Raw genomic sequence first — 18,564 nt, 5'->3', positions numbered from 1 at the left:
TTGAATATCCATCAATGAAAGGTGCTGCACAGTATAACGAGAGTTACTGATGAGAATTACTGATTTCTGATTCCTTAGCGACAGCCCCATGTGTTTGCTGTAAGTGCTTGTGTCTCCTCTTAGTCAACTTTCTCCAGGTCCCTCTGTCTACTATCTACCCATCTATTCTGAGAATTTACAGGACATCAGATCCTCTGGAGAGTTAGGCATTATCCCTAGTTTCCTTACTCATATACTATAATTTTTAAATACATGCACACAAACATACAGAGCAGCCAATTCCTCTCTGGCTCAGCACAGAGCCCAAGAGTTCTCAGCTCCCTTTGGGAAGGTTCCTTAATTGCTGTTTACTCATAAAGGTGGATAAATAGCACAGAAGCGCAGATAAGTTTGTCTCCAGCATGTTTACATCCAGATGCCCCTTCTTCCCTAGAGGCTGAACGAACCCCATTGGGATTACACAGAGCTATATTAGAAACTATGCACACAGTGTGTCAGCTCTTGGTGTTGGATGATGCTGGATTCAGAGAGGTCTTGGTCACAGATACCTGAGGGGGATTCCCAGGGAGGACACTTCCATCTCATAATTTACAGGTACCGATCTCTTGCTGAGGAGCTCACCCGACCGACAATCCTTCTGCAACATGAGTGTGGTGGGATAGAGAGTAAGTCTGTGTCCTTTCCGCTCTGCACAACCATGGACACATCCCAGGACCTTACCATAAGTGATGTTTGCTAAAGAATCACTGGCCAAAATGTCACTCTTTTCTGTACACCCCCCCTCATCCTGCCTGATGGACTCCAGCCCCACAGTGGTGCATTTCAGTGGCACAATGAATCCTTCAGGAAGAAAGATGTTAGTAGATGTGCAAAACAAGGCCAAATTCTGAGACCACGACCCGTACTTTGCTCAGGCCCCAGTGAGGCAAAACTCCCCTTAGAGCAAGACATGAGTACAGATGTCAGGAGCCAACTGTATGTTAATGCACAGACACTGTCACATGCTCCTCTTGCATTTCAGGTCTCTGTGTATTAATGGGGCAGGGGGGCAGAGGCTGTTTCCTGACTTTTATCTGCTGGAAAACTTGGAGGTGCTAGGGCTCCTCCCTAGAAAAATAATTGAAATTTTTCAACATGGATAACACATTTTTCTCCTAGCTTCATTCAAGAAGTCGGCTGAACTGTTATGCCTGAAACTTCAAAAAAAGAAACCAAAAAATCCCATTTTTTGTCAAAGCAGACACCCAATATGTGATATTTCAGTCCAAACTCCAAAAATGTGGCAAACTTATAAGCAACTGGAAATGAGATCTTCTAATGGAAGGTATCAGAAGGACCACCTATAATGGCCAATCCATTTGTCAATCCCATTCTTCTATGCTCTTCACTCCAATAATGTTGGTAGCAAGGAGTTCTACAGGCCAAATAGGAATTAAGTTTGCAATTACCTTTTCTCAATGTTATATGTTCAGACCTTCAGTTTAACTAAATATTCCCTTGTCCATGTTATGAGACACATTGAATATAAATGCCTGATCTACTTTCTTTATCAATAGATCCATAGGGTTTACGGTCAGAAGGGACCATTTGATCATCAGTCTGACCTCCTGTAAAGTACGGGGCCATTAAATTTCATTCAGTTACCTCCGTATTAAACCAAAAGACGCGTGTGTGACTAAGGCCGGGTCTGCACTAGGATTTCACATCATAGAATGATAAAGCCATAGAGTTATAAGGGAACACAAAGGTCAGCTAGTCTATTCCCTGACAAGATGCAGGATTTGTTTTGTCCTAGTCATCTAAGACTGATGGCCATTCACACATCTGTGGAAAACCTCCACAGAGGGAGCTTCCATGACTTTCCTGGGAGTCTGTTCCATTGACCTCCTATAGTTAAAGTTAGGAAGATTTTCCTGAAATTTAATTTAAAACTACTATGCTGGAATTTTAACCCATTGCCTCTTGTCCTTCCCCTCTGTGGTAAGACAGAATAACTTTCCTCCACCTTTTTATGGCAGCCTTTCAAGTGTTTGAATACCATTAAAATGTCCCTCGTTAATTTCCTCTTTTCTGAGTAAACATACTGGTTTCTTTGGTTTGCTCACACAGCTTGCATTCCATCCCTTGCATAACATTTGTTATTTGCCTATGGATCCTTTCCAGGTTCTCTACATCCTTTCTGTTAATTGGTGTGCAACCTGGACACATTACTCCAGTTGAGACCCAGGCACACCGAGTAGAGGAATACTATCTTGCACCATGACTTGCATGTTATATTTCTCCTAATATAACCCAACATTGCATTTGACTTTTTAAAAACATTTTTCCTAATGTGCAACCTAAACCTCCCTTGCTGCAATTTAAGTCCACTGCTTCTTGTCTTCTCTCAGAGGTTAAGGTGAACACTTTTTCTCCCTCTTTGTAAAAACTTTATAGCTATTTGAAAACTGTTATCATTCTCCCTCTCAGTCTTCTCCTTTTTAGACTAAACATTCTTCCTTCATAGGTCATGTTTTCAAGATCAATAATCATCCTTTTCTCCAATTTTTCCAGATCATTTTGAATGTTTATCTGATTCTCAAAGACTTTCAACCCCTCCCAACTTTTATTATCTGCAAACATAAGTGCACTCTCCACACCATGGTCTTAATCGTTAATGATGACAATGAAAAGAACCAGACCCAAAACTGATCCCTTCGGAACCCCACTTGTTATGCCCTTGCAGCATCACTGTGAGCCGTTGATAACTACTCTCTGGGAGCAGTTATCCAGCCAGTTATGCACCCACCTTATAGTAGCTCAATCTAGGTTGTATTTCTCTAGTTTCCTAATGAGAAGTTTATGTGAGATTGTATCGAAAGCTGTACTAATGTCTAAATATACTTCATCTACTGCTTCCTCACATCCACACGGCTTGTTACCTTGTCAAAGAAAGCTATGAGGTTGGTTTGACATGTTTTCTTCTTGACAAATCCATGCTGACTGTCAATTATCACTTCATTATCTTCTAGACGTTTGCAAATTAATGCCTTAATAAATAGGTACATTATGTTACCTGGTACAGAAGTTAAGCTGACTGGTCTGTAACTGCATGGGTTTCCCTTGTTTCCCTCTTTATAGACAAGCACTATATGTGCTCTTTTCCAATCTTCTGGAGTCTACCCTGACTCCCACGACTTTTCAAAGATAATCGTTAATGGCTCAGATCCCTCCTCAGTCAGTTCCTTCAAAGTATTCTAGGATGCATTTCATTCCACCCTCGTGACTTGAAGACATCTAAGTTGTCCAAGTAACTTTTAACTTTTTCGTTCTCTATTTTAGCATCTGAACCTACCCCATTTTCACTGGCATTCTCTATGTTGGGTGTCCAAACACCACTAACTGTCTTGGTGAAAACCGAAACAAAGAAGTCATTAAACACCTCTGCCATTTCCACATTTCTTGTTATTGTTTTTCTCCCTTCATTTAGTATTGGACCTATCCTGTCTTTGGTCTTTCACTTGCTCCTAAGGTGCTTGTAGAATGTTTTCTTGTTGCCCTTTTGTCTCTAGTTATTTTGATCTTTTGTGCTTTGGCTTTTCTAATTTTGCCCCTGCATACATGTGTTATTTGCTAATATTTCTCCTTTATAATGTGACCTTGTTTCCACTTTTGTAGGATCCTTTTTTTATTTTTAGATCATTCAAGATCTCCTGGTTAAGTCATTGTGGTCTCTTGCCATGCATCCTATCTTTCCTATGCAGGAGGATAGTTTACTCTTGTGCCCTTAATAATGTCTTTCTAAAAAAAATACCTGTCTTCTATTGTGTTTCCTCTTAGGCTTACTTCCAATGAGATCTTACCTACTAACTCTCTGAGTTTGTTCAAGTCTGCCTTCCTGAAATCCATTGTCTTTATTTTGCTGTTCTGCCTCCTACCATTCCTTAGATTCATAAACTATCATTTCATGGTCACTTTTCCCCAAGCTGCCGTCCACTTTCAAATTCTCAATCAGTTCCTCCTAATATATCAAAATCAAGTCTAGAACAGCCTCTCTCCAAGTAGGTTTCTCCAGTTTCTGGAAAAAAAAGTATTTCCAATACATTCCGAGAACTTGTTGGATAATCTGTGCCCTGGTGTAGACAGCATGAGATAAATTCTTCCATCGACCTCGCTACAACCTCTAGGGTATTACCTGTGCTGAAGGAAGAACCCTTCATATGTGTAAATAATGTCTATATTGAAGCACTATGGCAGCATGGCTGTAGCATTTTAAGTGTAAACAGCCCTTCCAGCAGATCTTCCAGAAAATCATCCAGTCTGGATCTGCCAATATCTGCACCCTCTCCAAGTTTTCAACATCTTTTTTCAAATGTGGACCCCAGAACTGGATGCAGTTTATTTCACCAATCCCATGTGCAGAGGTAAAATCCTTTCTCTGCTCCAACTCACCAACTCAGTATTTACCACTACTAAATCAAATGCCTCTGAGAAATCAAGGTTTGTTGCACCAGCATTATTCTCTTGATCCACCAAATGTGTACCCTTGAACAACCAATCTAGACTCTCATAAAACAATGAAATCAGGTTTATTTGACAAGACCTGTTTTGCATGAACCCTGTTGGTGACTGGTATTACTTACATTTCTAGACTTTTTTAACTAATCCCATACCCGCTTTTCCATTGTCTCTTAACCTTGTCATTTTTTTTACAAAAAAATCCTATCATTTTATATTTTAATAATTTACATTTAACATAAAGCTTTTCAAGGATTTCTCTTGTTCTTATTATATTTAATAAAGTCCTTTTTTGTGATCCATAGCCCTGAAAACATGAAGTTTTCCCTGATGTCTTAACGTTCCATATCAATTTTCCTAACTTCAATTTCTATTGCTGGCCAGCTATTTTCCCTTTTTCCGCTTTTTTACATATTTCTTCCCTCTTTCTAATTGTTGCCTTCACTTTACTACTAAACTGAGTTTTTACCCAAAGTTGTTCACTTTGTTGACTCTGGAATTGTGAGTTTTCTGATATCTAATAAAAGGTTATCAAAGAATTACGAATATTCATTCATATTTTTCTGTCTAAATTTTTCCTCCCAATCAGTTTTGCTGACAATTTTCCTCATCTTTAGGGAATTAGTCCTCTTGGAGCACTAAGTGTCTATCGATAGTACTGATTGGGAACTGTCTATTTGAATATAAATCAGTTTCCTTTTTTATTTTCCTCTCCTATATCATATGCGCTAATCTTTGTCCCTTGTATGAACTGAAGTGTCCCAGACTTTTCTATCCTTAATAGAGACTGCGTGACTAAAACTGAGCACATTCCCAAACATGTTATGCTCCATCCCATATCTTGGGGATCTGAACATTCTTTTGTTTTGTCCACTGCTGCGAATGAGCACATATTTTTCTTGAGCTGCTATCAGTGGTCTCCAGGTCTTTTCTCTGAGGTATGTTCTAGATGGGATGTTTCTCTCAGCACATGTCTTTGCAAAATTTTCTGTTTTTTTTTTCCCCTCTCTGACTTTGAGCAATTGATTGAATGAGGAACTCCCTTCAGTATGGACTCCCTATCCTGGCTCTCCTTGCATTAAGGAGCAATGATAGATAACCAGTATCCACACTTGTGTTTCCTGCTGGTGCCTCTTAAGTTTCCCCCACCACAAAGTGTAGAAATTCTTAATTCAGGGAGCACAATACAAATATGGAATTGTATTTAGTAGGGTTTTTATTCATAGTTCTTCTCTCTGAATAATGCAAATGTAATTTTTCAGTGTGTGAAGAGCGATCAATCTGCTTCTCCCATGAGAACAGCCTCTACTACTGCATGCAGTGTCTCATATTAACATTGTCTCTCCATTCAAGCATTTCTACTGTTACCATCACCTGAGATCCTGGGAACACACAGAAAGTCAGGGGAGCATATGCTAAATACAGAAGACACCCTTATGCCTCAGAGTTGGACACAATCTCCCCTACACCATGTCAGATTCTAACAGAACCGACTTCAGCAACCCCTCCACCTTCGTCCTGCTGGGCATTCCTGGCCTAGAGGCAGCCCATGTCTGGATCTCCATCCCCTTCTGTGCTATGTACACCATAGCCGTGTTGGGGAACTTCACCATCCTGTTCATTGTGAGGAGGGAGCCCAGCCTCCATGTGCCTATGTACTATTTCCTCTGCATGCTGGCTGTCAGCGACCTGGTCATGTCCGCAGTCACCCTACCCAAACTGCTGAGCGTCTTCTGGTTCAATTCCAGGGAGATCAGTTTCAGTGCCTGCCTCACCCAAATGTACTTTGTTCACGCCTTCTCAGGGATGGGGTCTGGAGTCCTCGTGGCCATGGCTTTTGATCGCTACGTGGCCATCTGCCATCCCCTGAGACATTCCACCATCCTGACAAACTCTGTTGTGGCCAAAATAGGCCTGGCCGTGGCGCTGCGCAGTGGCATACTCGCATTGCCCTATCCCTTATTGGTGAGGCAGTGGCCATATTGCAGGACTAACATCATCTCCCATTTCTACTGTGAGCACATAGCTGTGGTGAAGCTGGCCTGCGCTGACATCAGCATCAATAGTTACTATGGCCTGTTTGAGCTTCTCTCTGTGATCGGAATGGATGTGTTTTTTATCACCATGTCCTATACTCAGATTCTCCGGACCATCTTCTGCCTCCCCACAAAGGATGCCTGGCTCAAAACTTTTGGGACCTGCATCTCTCATCTTTTTGCCATCTCCGCTTTGTACCTCCCAGATTTATTATCCTCTCTCATGCTGAGGTTTGGCCACAATGTGCCACTGCATGTCCTCATTCTCATTACCTGTGTGTACCACCTCGTTCCCCCTGTGCTGCACCCCATCATTTATGGGGTGAGGACCAAACAGATCCAGGACAGACTGCTCCAGCTCTTTGCTTATAAAGATACCAAAATGTTTTCTCCTGGTGCTCTGGCTCTCAGATTGAGCTCTGTGCAGAGCTGGCTGGTGTGTATTGCTGGGGCCTTTTCCAAGAATCACTTCCTGGACAGACATTAAACACTTTCCTGTCCTGACCGTGCTGTGTCAGTGTGATGAACTGGGGAGTCAGTCTATGCACACTACATTGGGTGGTCACCTTTCTAATTTCTGGCAGCTTAATTCCTGAAATTGCAATTTTACCCCATCTCTTCTGTCAAGTCTTGTCCCTGCTGTGTGTCTTCTCCCCAATGCCCTGCCCCTGTCTCTTGTTCCTCTTTTCCCTTCCCATTGTCAGCTGCAACATGGTTATCTCTAAAACCAATATGTTCTCACTTCTTATGACAAGTCACTTAAGGGACACAGGTTAGCGTTAAAATTTTAATGTTTATTCTTAATTTGTTACTAACTCTGTGGAAAGAGAGACTCCATTAGGACTCCTGGCTGACAAAGCCCTGGCTGGGATGATTTAGTTGGGGATTGGTTCTGCTTTTAGCAAGGGGTTGGATTAGATACCCCCTGCGGTCCCTTCCAGCCTTGATATTCTGTGATTCTATCATATCTGGGATCTATCTGGGTTCTGGGAGGGGGGTGGGGTATAGTGGGTTGCAACAGGAGGCAGATACATCTTGGGTCTAAATGAGAACATCAGAATGGCTGTTCCGGGTAAAACCAATGGTTCATGTAGCCCAGTAGCCTGTCTTCTGACAGTTCCCAGTTCCAGGTGCTTCAGAGAAATGAACAGAACATGACAATCCACCTGTGATTCTTGTGGAGCAGCTTGGCAGAAGGGGGAAGAAGTCGTGAGTCTGGGCTGTCTCAGATTCATCTGGCAGTAGTTCAAGCCTCCAGCCCCAGTAGGAGCTGCCAGAGGAGGGGAAGAACCCAGGCTTCCCCGGCTGGAACGGTAGAAGAATCTGTCAGTTCTGGCTTCCCTGAGCCCTAACCGCTGCCATAGAGTGGAGGAGGAGGATAGGAGAGAAGCCCTACTCATTTCTGTCCTCTCTATCTTCCATACTGCTGCCAAACAGGGGTTGTCTCATTTCCCCTGTCCTTAGACGAACCTCAGGGGGTGGGTTTTTTTGTGTCCCCTCTCTGACCCTTTAGGGGATGCTCACTTCTCTCCTTTCCCTCACCCGTTCTGGAGATATAGGCAGGTTCACGGCACCACTGGTATAGTCGCCGCACCGGTCTTCTGCTCCCTCTATGTTCATTTCTGTGGGCTACAGGATCATAAAAGGGGCCCCACCAGACAGTCATCATAGGTCCACGACATCGTCGCAAGCTGTTCTGAGGGATGAACTTCACTATTTTCTGGTGGACAGTTGCGATTTCAAGAGTAAGTTGGGCTCCCTCTCAATCATTGGGGAGACGTCCATCTCGTCTTCTGGGCCATGAAGGCTGGTTTGGAGGAGTGGAGGAGAATGATGTAGACGATGGTGTAGAGACGAGGGGTTTAGATTTATTAGGAGCTGGATAAACTTTTGAGATGGGGGAGCCTGTACAGGAAGGATGGGCTCCACCTAAAATGAATCCACAAGTTCCATAGAATCTCTATGGATACAAATTTTATACTCTAATAAGAATTTAACAGTAGGGATCTATTATCGACCACCAGACCAGGACAGTGCTAGTGACGATGAAATGCTGAGGGAGATTAGAGCGGCTATCAAAATTAAGAACTCAGTAAGGGGGGATTTCAATTATCCCCATATTGACTGGGTACATGTCACCTCAGGGTGAAATGCAGAGACAAAATTTCTGGATACTTTAAATGACTGCTCCATGGAGCAGGTGGTACAGGAACCCACAAGGGAAGAGGCGTGTCTCAATTTAGTCCTGAGTGGAGCACAGGATTTGGTCCAACAGGTAATTATAACAAGACTGCTTGGAAATAGTGACCATAACATAATAACATTTAATATTGCTGTGTTGGGAAGAACATCTCAACAGGCCAACACTGTGGCATTTAATTTCAAAAAGGGGATCTATGCAAAAATGACCAGGTTAGTTAAGCAAAAATTAATAAGTACAGTGACTGGAGTTAAAGCCCTGCAAGCTGCATGGACACTTTTCAAAGACACCATAATAGAGGCCCAACTTAAATGTATACCCCAAATTAGAAAACACAGTAAAAAAACTCTAAGAAGAGCCGTCGTGGCTTAACAACCATATGAAAGAAGCAGTGAGAGATGAAAAGACATCTTTTAAAAAGTGGAAGTCAAATCCTAGTGAGGTAAATAGAAAGGAGCATAAACACTGTCAAATTAAGTGTAAAAAATTAGTAAGAAAAGCCAACAAGGAGTTTGAAGAACAGCTAGCCAAAAACTCAAAAGGTAATAACAACATGTTTTTTAAGTACATCAGAATCACTGAGGCCCGTGGACAATAAGGATACAAAAGGAGCACTTAAAGACAATCAAATCATTGTGGAGAAACTAAATAAACTCTTTGCTTCAGTCTTTACAGCTGAGAATTAGGGAGATTCCCAAATCTGAGCCATCCTTTATAGGTGACAAATCTGTCACAGATTGAAGTGTCACTAAAGGAGGTTTGGAATTAATTGATAAACATAATAGTAACAAGCCACCGGGACCAGATGGCATTCACCCAAGAGTTCTGAGAGAACTCAAATGTGAAGTTGTGGAACTATTAACTAATGTTTGTAACCTGTCCTTTAAATCAGCTTCGGTACCCAAGGACTGGAAGTTAGCTAATGTAACGCCAATATTTAAAAAGGGCTCTAGAGGTGATCCTGGCAATTACAGACCACTAAGTCTAACATCAGTACTGGGCAAATTAGTCAAAACAATAATAAAGAAAGCAGCAAAGAATCCTGTGGCACCTTATAGACTAACAGACGTTTTGGAGCATGAGCTTTCGTGAGTGAATACTCACTTCATCAGATAATAAAGAAAAAAATTGTCAGACACATAGAAAAACATAAACTGTTGAGCAATAGTCAACATGGTTTCTGTAAAGGGAAATCATGTCTTACTAATCTATTAGAGTTCTTTGGAGGGGTCATAGTGTACTTAGATTCCCAGAAAGCCTTTGACAAGGTCCCTCACCAAGGGCTCTTATGTAAATTATGTTGTCATGGGATAAGAGGGAAAATCCTTTCATGACTTGAGAACTAGATCAAAAACAGGGAACAAAGGGTAGGAATAAATTGTACATTTTCAGATTACCCTAAACTCAAGATAGTTAAGACCCAAGCAGACTGTGAAGCACTTCAAAAAGATCTCACAAAACTAAGTGATTGGGCAACAAACTGGCAAATGAAATTTAATGTGGCTAAATGTAAAGTAATGCACATTGGAAAAAAATAACCCCAACTATACATACAATATAATGGGGCCTACTTTAGTTACTACTAATCAGGATAGAGATCTTGAAGTCATTGAGGATAGTCCTCTGAAGATGCCCAGACAGTGTGCAGCGTCAGTCAAAAAAGCAAACAGGATGTTAGGAATCATTTAAAAAGGAATAAAGAATAAGATGGAGAGTAGCTTATTGCCCTTATATCAATCCATGGTACGCCCACATATTGAATACTGCGTACAGATGTGGTTTCCTCTTCTCAAAAAAGATATACTGGCACTAGAAAAGGTTCAGAGAAGGTCCCATATGAGGAAAGATTAAAGAGGCTAGGGCTTTTCAGCTTGGAAAAGAGGAGACTAAGGGGGGATATGATAGAGGTTTTTAAAATCATGAGTGATGTGGAGATTAGATAAGGAAAAGTTATTTACTTATTCCCATAATACAAAGAACTAGGGGTTACCAAATGAAATTAATGGGCAGCAATTTAAAAACAAATAAAAGGAAGTTCTTCTTCATACAGCACACAGTCAACTTTGCCTGAGGAGGTTGCGAAGGCTAGAAATATAATAGGGTTTAAAAGACAACTAGGTACATTCATGGAGGTTAAGTCCATTAATGGGTGTTAGTCAGGATGAGTAAGGAATGGTGTCCCTAGTCTCTGTTTGTCAGAGGGTGGAGATGGACGGCAGAAGATAGATCACTTGATCATTATCTGTTAGGTTTATTCCCTCTGTGGCACCTGGCATTGGCCACTGCCGGTTGACAGGACACTAGGCTGGATGGACCTTTGATCTGACCCTGTATGGTCATTCTTATGTTCTTACGTTCTTATTAACCGGGAGGCAGGACATCGTAGTCTGCAGGTGGGCCAATAACTCTGTGAAAAGCCTTTCAGATTTGTCATTTGTTGTTGCAAAGTGTTGGATGGGGATTTCCTGCCCACGAGGATCCTCCTCAGCCCTCAGAATAAACCCAACCACCTTTTCAACATTGAACACCAGAGGTTCTAGGGTGGGTCTCGACAGTTGCCAGGTGCTCTCCTTCCTTTGTGATGTAGAGTACTCTATGGTCTGTCGGCAGAAAACCCAGATGGATTCAGCTGCTGAGACTAGTTGGCAGCTGGAGTCAGGGGTGGCTCCATCATCTCCCTGCTTCAGATCGGGAAGTGGCAGATCTCTGCATCCCCTGTAAGTAGGCACCCAGGAAAGTCTTTTTCTGAATACACAGATGTAGGGAGCTCTGACTTGGAGTAGTGAGTCCCTTTAGCCCTTTCAGGTCTGAGCAGTAGGGAGAAGTCATGTGCTCCTTGGGGGGAAAAATGGGAATCCTGGAGGCTTGTAACAAACCAGGCCTAGCTGTTGCTCACTGCTGCAATAAGATACCAAGCTAGATTGACACATGGACCAGTATGGCAAATCTTGTATTCTTAGGTCCATATTTATGGCTATAGGACCTGACTGGAAGAAAAATGGCCAGTCTTTAGTATGTGGCTCTTTCATTTTGAGTAGTTAGTACTATTCTCCACCACTGCAAAGAGTCCGGCAGTTTAGTTCAATAGGCTAGTCCCAATGTGCTACTTGAAGAGTAAATCATCTTTGAGGACATTAAGCCATGCACTGGCTGCTCTGCCTGTTACATAAATGCTCCATTTTGCTGTAAACATCAAGGTTGGCCTGAGGTAATATGAACTTTATGATGTGAGCAGATGTGACTTGAGCTCGTAGCATATATGTAACCCCTTCCAACTACCTTTGTACACATTGCAAACCAGCTATTGTTTTCAAAAGAAAAATCTGCCATAGTGGTACATGTAGCAAAGTGAAGTTCTTCTGTTACATACTCTGGAATCCCTGCACTCTGAATGCAGGAGGCAATGGAGTATAATGCAGATATTTGGGATTTCCTACTGAATCTCATAATTTCTTCTGAGGAGGAATTCACTTTTATAAGAGAGCAAGTAACCTAGAAGGAAGAGATCTATTGCCATAGATGTGCATAGTATTTTACAGACAAATATAAGAAGTCAAATTCTCTGGCCCAAGGAAGCTGCAGTCTAGGAACCCTATCCTACTCCCATTGTAAATCAATGGTAAAACTCTCTGTTAGCAAAAGTTCAGGCCCCAGCATGCCAAGCGAGTGCTTTGGGTGGCAAGCCACGGGGGGCGCTGCCTGCTCCACAGGGGTGGCAGCCAGGGTGCCTTCAGAGGCCTACCTGCAGGAGGTCAGCTGGTCCTGCGGCTTCGGTGGACCTCCCACTGGCAAGCCGCCAAACGCAGCCTGCCTGCTGTGCTTAGGGCAGCGAAATGCCTAGAGCCGCCCCTGGCTGGAGTAGGGGGACCAGGTATATTTTAGACACCTCGGCACTCATTCTGCTTGGGTGACCCCTCTATTCTCCCCCAACCTACAGTTTGAGATGCTGGGAGTTGCTGAGGTCATGCCAGGTCGTCTGCTGGCACACGCCAATCTACAATGCGCATGGTTGCAGCCCCTATTCCAACTCCTCCACAACTTCAGCAGGAGGTTCTGGCTGCACTTTTCCCCAAACCTTTTCATATCTGCTACCTGCTTTAGCTCAACATACAGGATGTGGCCTGCAGGTCCCTTGCGTTACAGGGGAAATATACTCTAATATTAATCTGTAAACTTATTAATAAAACAAATAATCCAACCCTAAGAAAATAAGAAATGTATAAGAAAAGATATATAGGGAAGCAAGTAGGCTAGACTATAGATTACCACAGCTGCAGGCTGCTAGTTTGTAAAGGCCAGGGACTTAGAAGTGACAGAGAGGGAGAGACACATCTCCTTTTTGGGTCACATGTTCACTAAATCAAACAGCCACAGGCCTTGCGAAAGGGGTTGTGTGCACATAGCCAGAAAGAGTTAAGCAACTTGCAGGCTATTGACCCATATTCACCCTTTAGAGACAGGTTAGAAAAGTATGTAAATAGTAATTATGGCCATTCCACCTTAAGTAGGCCAGAACTTTGATATGTAGACTTGTATTATTAAAGAACTGGAAGAAGTTAGTGACTCTAGTAGTCTACATTTACAGACAGCTTTTTAGAGATTAACACTGCAACCAAATGAGTCGTGTCTAGAGCTGTATTCGATTAATTCAGAGATGAAAAGGAAATTTTATTAGATGGATCTTGGGTGCAATAATCTCATTTTCATTATTTATCTTTAAAGTTTCTTGTGAACACTAAACTGCTTAATGGGCAATAACCTTATGTTAATCCAGGTAGTTAATTACCAGCGATGTTTAGGAAATAGGTTACTTCAAAAGCCTATTGTTCACCCAAGGACTGTTGTGCTGCCACCAAACTGTATAAAGGGCTCTTGGAATCTGATCCTTTTGATCTCAGATCTGCCTCTGAACTTTCACCCCACTTCCCCCTCCCACTTACCGCACATTTCCCCCAAGGCCACCAACTCACCTTACATGTGCGTCTTCTCCATATGTCTGAGGCCCTGATGTATCACCTAAGAAGAATGGCTCAGGTGTGTGAATCTCCCTCACATTCTCTAAAGTGAGGACTGATGCAAAGAATTCATTTAGCCTCTTGGCAACAGCCTGATCTTCCTTGACTGCTCCTTTACCCCCTCAATCGTCCAGTGATCCCATTGATTGTTTGGCAGGTTGCTGCTTTTGATGTACTTTATAAAAAATCCTGTTAATTGCTGTGTCTTTTGCTGCTTGCTGTTCAGATCTTTTGAACTAAGTATGTAGTACCGTCAAGCCCCATTCAACTAGTATGAGTCACATCCCTAAAAATAATGAGATTGTATTAAAAATAATGGGATTTAAAAATACACTAATGTGGGGTTCGTTTTCATGTATCTTGATGCCCCCTCTTACTGCTGAGCTGCAGGAGGGGCCCAGAACTCCCTCATCAAAGGGGGATCTGCTAATGACAGGTCTTATCACTAAGAGGTGTTGGGAAGAGTTCAGGTTCTCCACCCAGTGACCCAAATCATCCTTATGAGGCACACAGAGCTGAAATCTCTCTAAAGCTCTGAGCTCTGGCCCCAATTATTGTAGTGTCCGAGCGCCTCACAATCAGTAACATATTGATCAGTACAACGTCCCATGTGGTAGGGCCATGCTACTAACTCCACTGGGCAGATCCCAAGGCCAGAAGGCACCACTGTGATCACCTAGTCTGACCCCCTGCACAGACAGACCAGAGACCTGCCCCACAATAACTCCTAGAGCAGAGTTAGAACAACCTCCTGCCTTGATTTAACAATTGTCAGTGACGGAGAATCTGCCACAGCCCTTGGTAAATTGTTTCAGTGGTTAATTATCCTCATTTTTAAAACAATAATAATTTAATCATTCTCTGAGCTCTTCTCTGAACCCCTCTCCAATTTATCAACATCCTTCTTGAATTGTAGACACCAGAACTGGACAAGTGGACAGAGGATCCCAGCAGTGGTCGCACCAGTGATAAATACAAAGGGAAAATGACCTCTCTGCCCCTACGTGAGATTCCCCTGGTTCTACATCCCAGATTGCACTAGCTTTCTCGTCTGTAGTGCCACACTGGGTGCTCATGTTCAGCCAATTCTGACCCCCAAGTCTTTTTCAGAGTCACTGCTTCCCAGGACTGGGTCTCCCATCCGGTAAGGATGGCCTGCATCCCTTGCTTCTAGACGTAAACCTCTATATTCAGCCATATTAAAACACATGTTGCTGAAGCATGGCAGGACTAAGTGATTAGGGGGCTGAGCTAAACTCCACACAGTGATAACAGCTTTCCAGTGCACAGCTTACTCTGGCCAAGTCTCTGTGGATGGGGGCCGTGCCAGAGTGCCCCCTTGTGGCCTGAGGTAGCCCTGCAGGAAACCTGCCCTTCCCTCCAAGGTCCTTGCAATGACTTACTCTCAGCCTGGAGTAGTTAGAAAAAGAGCCCCCTGTCTGGGTTTGCATTAATTCAGTCTTCTCTAAAACACAAGGGCTCCCACCTCATAGCCCCATCCTCCTCCTTTACTCAGCCTCTCACCAAACTACTTTGGGGGGTGAGCATTGGTTCAGGCTTGCCGCAACCCCTGCTGCTTTTCCATGGAGACCCTGCCTCCATCCCATCTCTTCCCACTAGGCCCTTCCCCCTGCACCTCCACTTCCCCTGATGCTCCACTCCCCCCTGGTCTAGGCATCAGCCGGGCCATGCAAAGAGCTACCCCAGGAGCCCAGGCTGCTGTGAGGAGCCCAAGACTCTCCACCTTTCCTGGGGTGTGTCCTAGGGGGCAGAGACACAGGCTGGAGGCTTCTCTTGGCCCGCCCCCCAGCCTCCTGTCCAAGACAGGTGGAGGATCTGGTGGTCCTCAAAGTGGCTCTAGCTCCTCGGACACATTTCACCATGGCCCACCTTTAGCTTCTGGCCTGGAGAGGGAGTGGAGGCTTGGGGGAAGAAGGGGAGCAGAAGGTGGGGCCTCACAGGGGAAGAAGAGGGGTGGGGCACTGTCACAGAAGGGGCAGGGCTCCTGCCTCTATCCCTCTTTTGATTTTGAAAGGGTGGTCACCCTGCAGTGAATGGGCTGGGCTGGGATTGGAGCTGATTGTGCCTCTGTTGGGGAGCTGAGGTCCATTTCCAACCCTTTTTATTGCTGGGGCAGCACAAATGGAGGGGAGGAGGAGGAGGGAACCTGCCCCTGAGTCGCTCCCCAGGACTGATGTGTGTCATATCCTCACTCACACACACAGCTCTGCTCTGTTCTCCTGAGGCTCCTGCATTAATCCTGTCTCTGACATGACTCAGTCACAAGCACCTGGCTGAGGGAGTGGGGGAAGGATGGGTGTCCGTGAACCTTGAATAGCCCCTGTCCACAGCTCCTGCAGCCCTCATGGATCACACAGCTCCCAGAGCGCTCAGGAAGGGCCAGGACTGTGACAGCAGAACAGTTCTGCACTTTTTTTCATGGCCCGCGAATGTTTAACCAGAGACAGGACAGCGTCAAGCCAGGGCAATGGGAAACAACATCCACCTCCCTTCTCTTTATCGACTGTATCGAGAGGAATTCTGAGGTCTGAGCAGGCACCGATATGGTTCTTTATGAATAAACATCCAACCAGTCCCCTGGCTCTCAACAAACAAAGTCACTTTGTAAATGTTGCTGCCTGTCTTGGTCTCCTTGCCCAGTGCCCTGCCTCCTTCACCAGCCCCTCTACAATTGCTCCAGGTCTTAGACTCCATCTGAACCTGTCTCCACGTAGTGGAGATCAGTAGCGCATGTTGTCTTGGATTAAAGGGTCCAGGATGGAATAGGTGGCCAGTATTTCTCGTCTTGCATGTCATCAGTGCTGGAGCAGGATGATGAACTGAACCTTCACTTGACGAACATCCTGAGTATCCTCGCACGAAGGTGTTTGCTTTTCATGCTGTACACAAGGGGATTAATCAAGGGAGGGACAAGCAGGGAAATGTAGCCCAGGAGAATCTGAAACAAGAGAGAAGATCCTTCCCCTAATCTGTGCAACAGAGACAAGCCGATCATTGGTGTGTAGAAGAGAAGGACGGCACAGAGGTGGAACACGCAGGTGTTCAGGGCCCTGAGACCCTCCGCCTGGGACGTGATGCTCAGCACTGTTTTGAGGATCATCACATAAGAGAGGAAGATGAGCAGCAAGTCCAACCCCTCCGTCAAGAGAGCAACAGACAAGCCATAGATGCTGCTTATTCTGATATCTGAACAAGCCATCTTCATGACGTCCTGGTTTATGCAGTAGCAATGGGAGAGGACATTGGATCGACAATATTGGAACTGTTGCAGGAGAATAGGGAATGGGAGCATTACAGTCACCCCTCTGAGAACACACACCAGTCCCATCTTACCTATTCTAGGCAGGGTTAAGATGGAAGCATATCTCAGCGGGTCACGGATAGCGATGAAACGGTCAAAGGCCATCAACAACAGCACAGAGGATTCAATGCATTCAAACAAGTGGATGAAGAACAGCTGGGCAAAACAGGCATCACGGTTGATCTCCCTAGAGTTAAACAAGAATATACCCAGTGTTGTCGATATGGTGGATATCGATAAGCCAAGGTCTGTGACAGCCAACATGGAAAGGAAAATGTACATGGGCTCATGAAGGATTGGATCTGTTTTTGTAATGAACAGAATGACTGAATTTCCTACTATTGAAAGAACATACATTAAGCAGAAAGGGACAGAGATCCAGAGATTGACGTCTTCTTGCCCAGGTATCCTGATGAGAAGGAACACTGCAAAGTTGAAGTTTGTGTTATTGACAGCTGACATAATGGACTGGACAGATCCGAGTAGTTCTGAACTTTCCTTCCTAAAAGGAAAAATAACAGGAGACTGGATGACATTTAGATAGACATCTGCCTGCTCTCAGTGCCAGTCGAGAGACTCCAAGGAGCTCAAGAAAGATCAGCAAAAACATAGTCTTAGATGTACATGGCAGATAGGCATTGCCAGAATGGATCAGACCCATATTCCATGGAGCCTAGTATCCAATGGCCAGTTCTAGATCCTTCAGAGGAAGTGGAAGACACCCTACAGTAGAATGCTTTGAAATAATCTGCACCCACAAATGTTGTGGTGCAAGTCAGGAAAGTTTAGATCTGATTGAAGAGTTTTTGAATCAATCCTCTCTACTCTAATTGTATTTTCAGGTTATCTGTATAAACATCCAGTACCTTGTTGAATGCTGCTAAACTCTTGGCCCCATTGATGTCTTGTGGCTGAGAGTTCCACAATCCATTTCAGCGCTGTGTGATTTTACAGCTGTGACTTTCCCACAGACACTCTTTCTGGCCCTCCACCTCTTAGTGTGATCCATTGTATTATGAGATGTGTGTAAACGCCTGGCAAATGCATGCGAAAAACTGTAATTGTATTTATCTGTCCTGCACTGAAGCTATTTATAAACATGTTCCATTGTCTCATTGTATATAATTTTTAAATTTCTCTACTCCTGATAGTCCAAATTAAGCCACTGCCTATTTTCAGTACATGGGACACATTCTTCGGCACAAGTTCTTAATTCAATAACATTGCCTTGAATGGCATCACCCCAGATTTAAATGTATAAATTCAATCAGAACAGGACTCTTTTAACTTTCCCTTATCAACTGCTCCTGGTGATACACTCTGACCCTCAAAAATCCCTCCAAGAGGAACTGAAGTTGACTGAATCCAGACAGTTCTATCATCCTACACCAGGGGTTGGCAACCTTTCAGAAGTGGTGTGCCGAGTCTTCATTTATTCACTGTAATTTAAGGTTTCAAGTGCCAGTAATGCATTTTAACATTTTTAGAAGGTCT

The 18,564-nt window shown here is 43.8% G+C and overlaps 2 protein-coding genes across 2 annotated transcripts; one reads left to right on the top strand and one right to left on the bottom strand.

The window, feature by feature from the left end:
- The first annotated feature begins 5,967 nt into the window (after positions 1-5,967).
- On the top strand, positions 5,968-7,020 carry LOC115648226 (olfactory receptor 52K1-like). The gene has a single exon (XM_030555523.1). The coding sequence runs from the start codon at positions 5,968-5,970 to the stop codon at positions 7,018-7,020; it is 1,053 nt and encodes a 350-aa protein (XP_030411383.1).
- A 9,576-nt stretch (positions 7,021-16,596) lies between these two features.
- LOC115645706 (olfactory receptor 51G2-like) lies at positions 16,597-17,532 on the bottom strand. The gene has a single exon (XM_030550714.1). It carries the CDS (start codon positions 17,530-17,532, stop codon positions 16,597-16,599), a length of 936 nt encoding a protein of 311 aa, XP_030406574.1.
- Between the last annotated feature and the right edge of the window lie 1,032 nt (positions 17,533-18,564).

The sequence above is a fragment of the Gopherus evgoodei genome, chromosome 1, assembly GCF_007399415.2.
Source record: "Gopherus evgoodei ecotype Sinaloan lineage chromosome 1, rGopEvg1_v1.p, whole genome shotgun sequence".
NCBI lineage: Eukaryota > Metazoa > Chordata > Testudines > Testudinidae > Gopherus > Gopherus evgoodei.
Note: the sequence above shows the minus strand (reverse complement) of the source record. Positions and strands in the feature narration are given on the sequence as shown.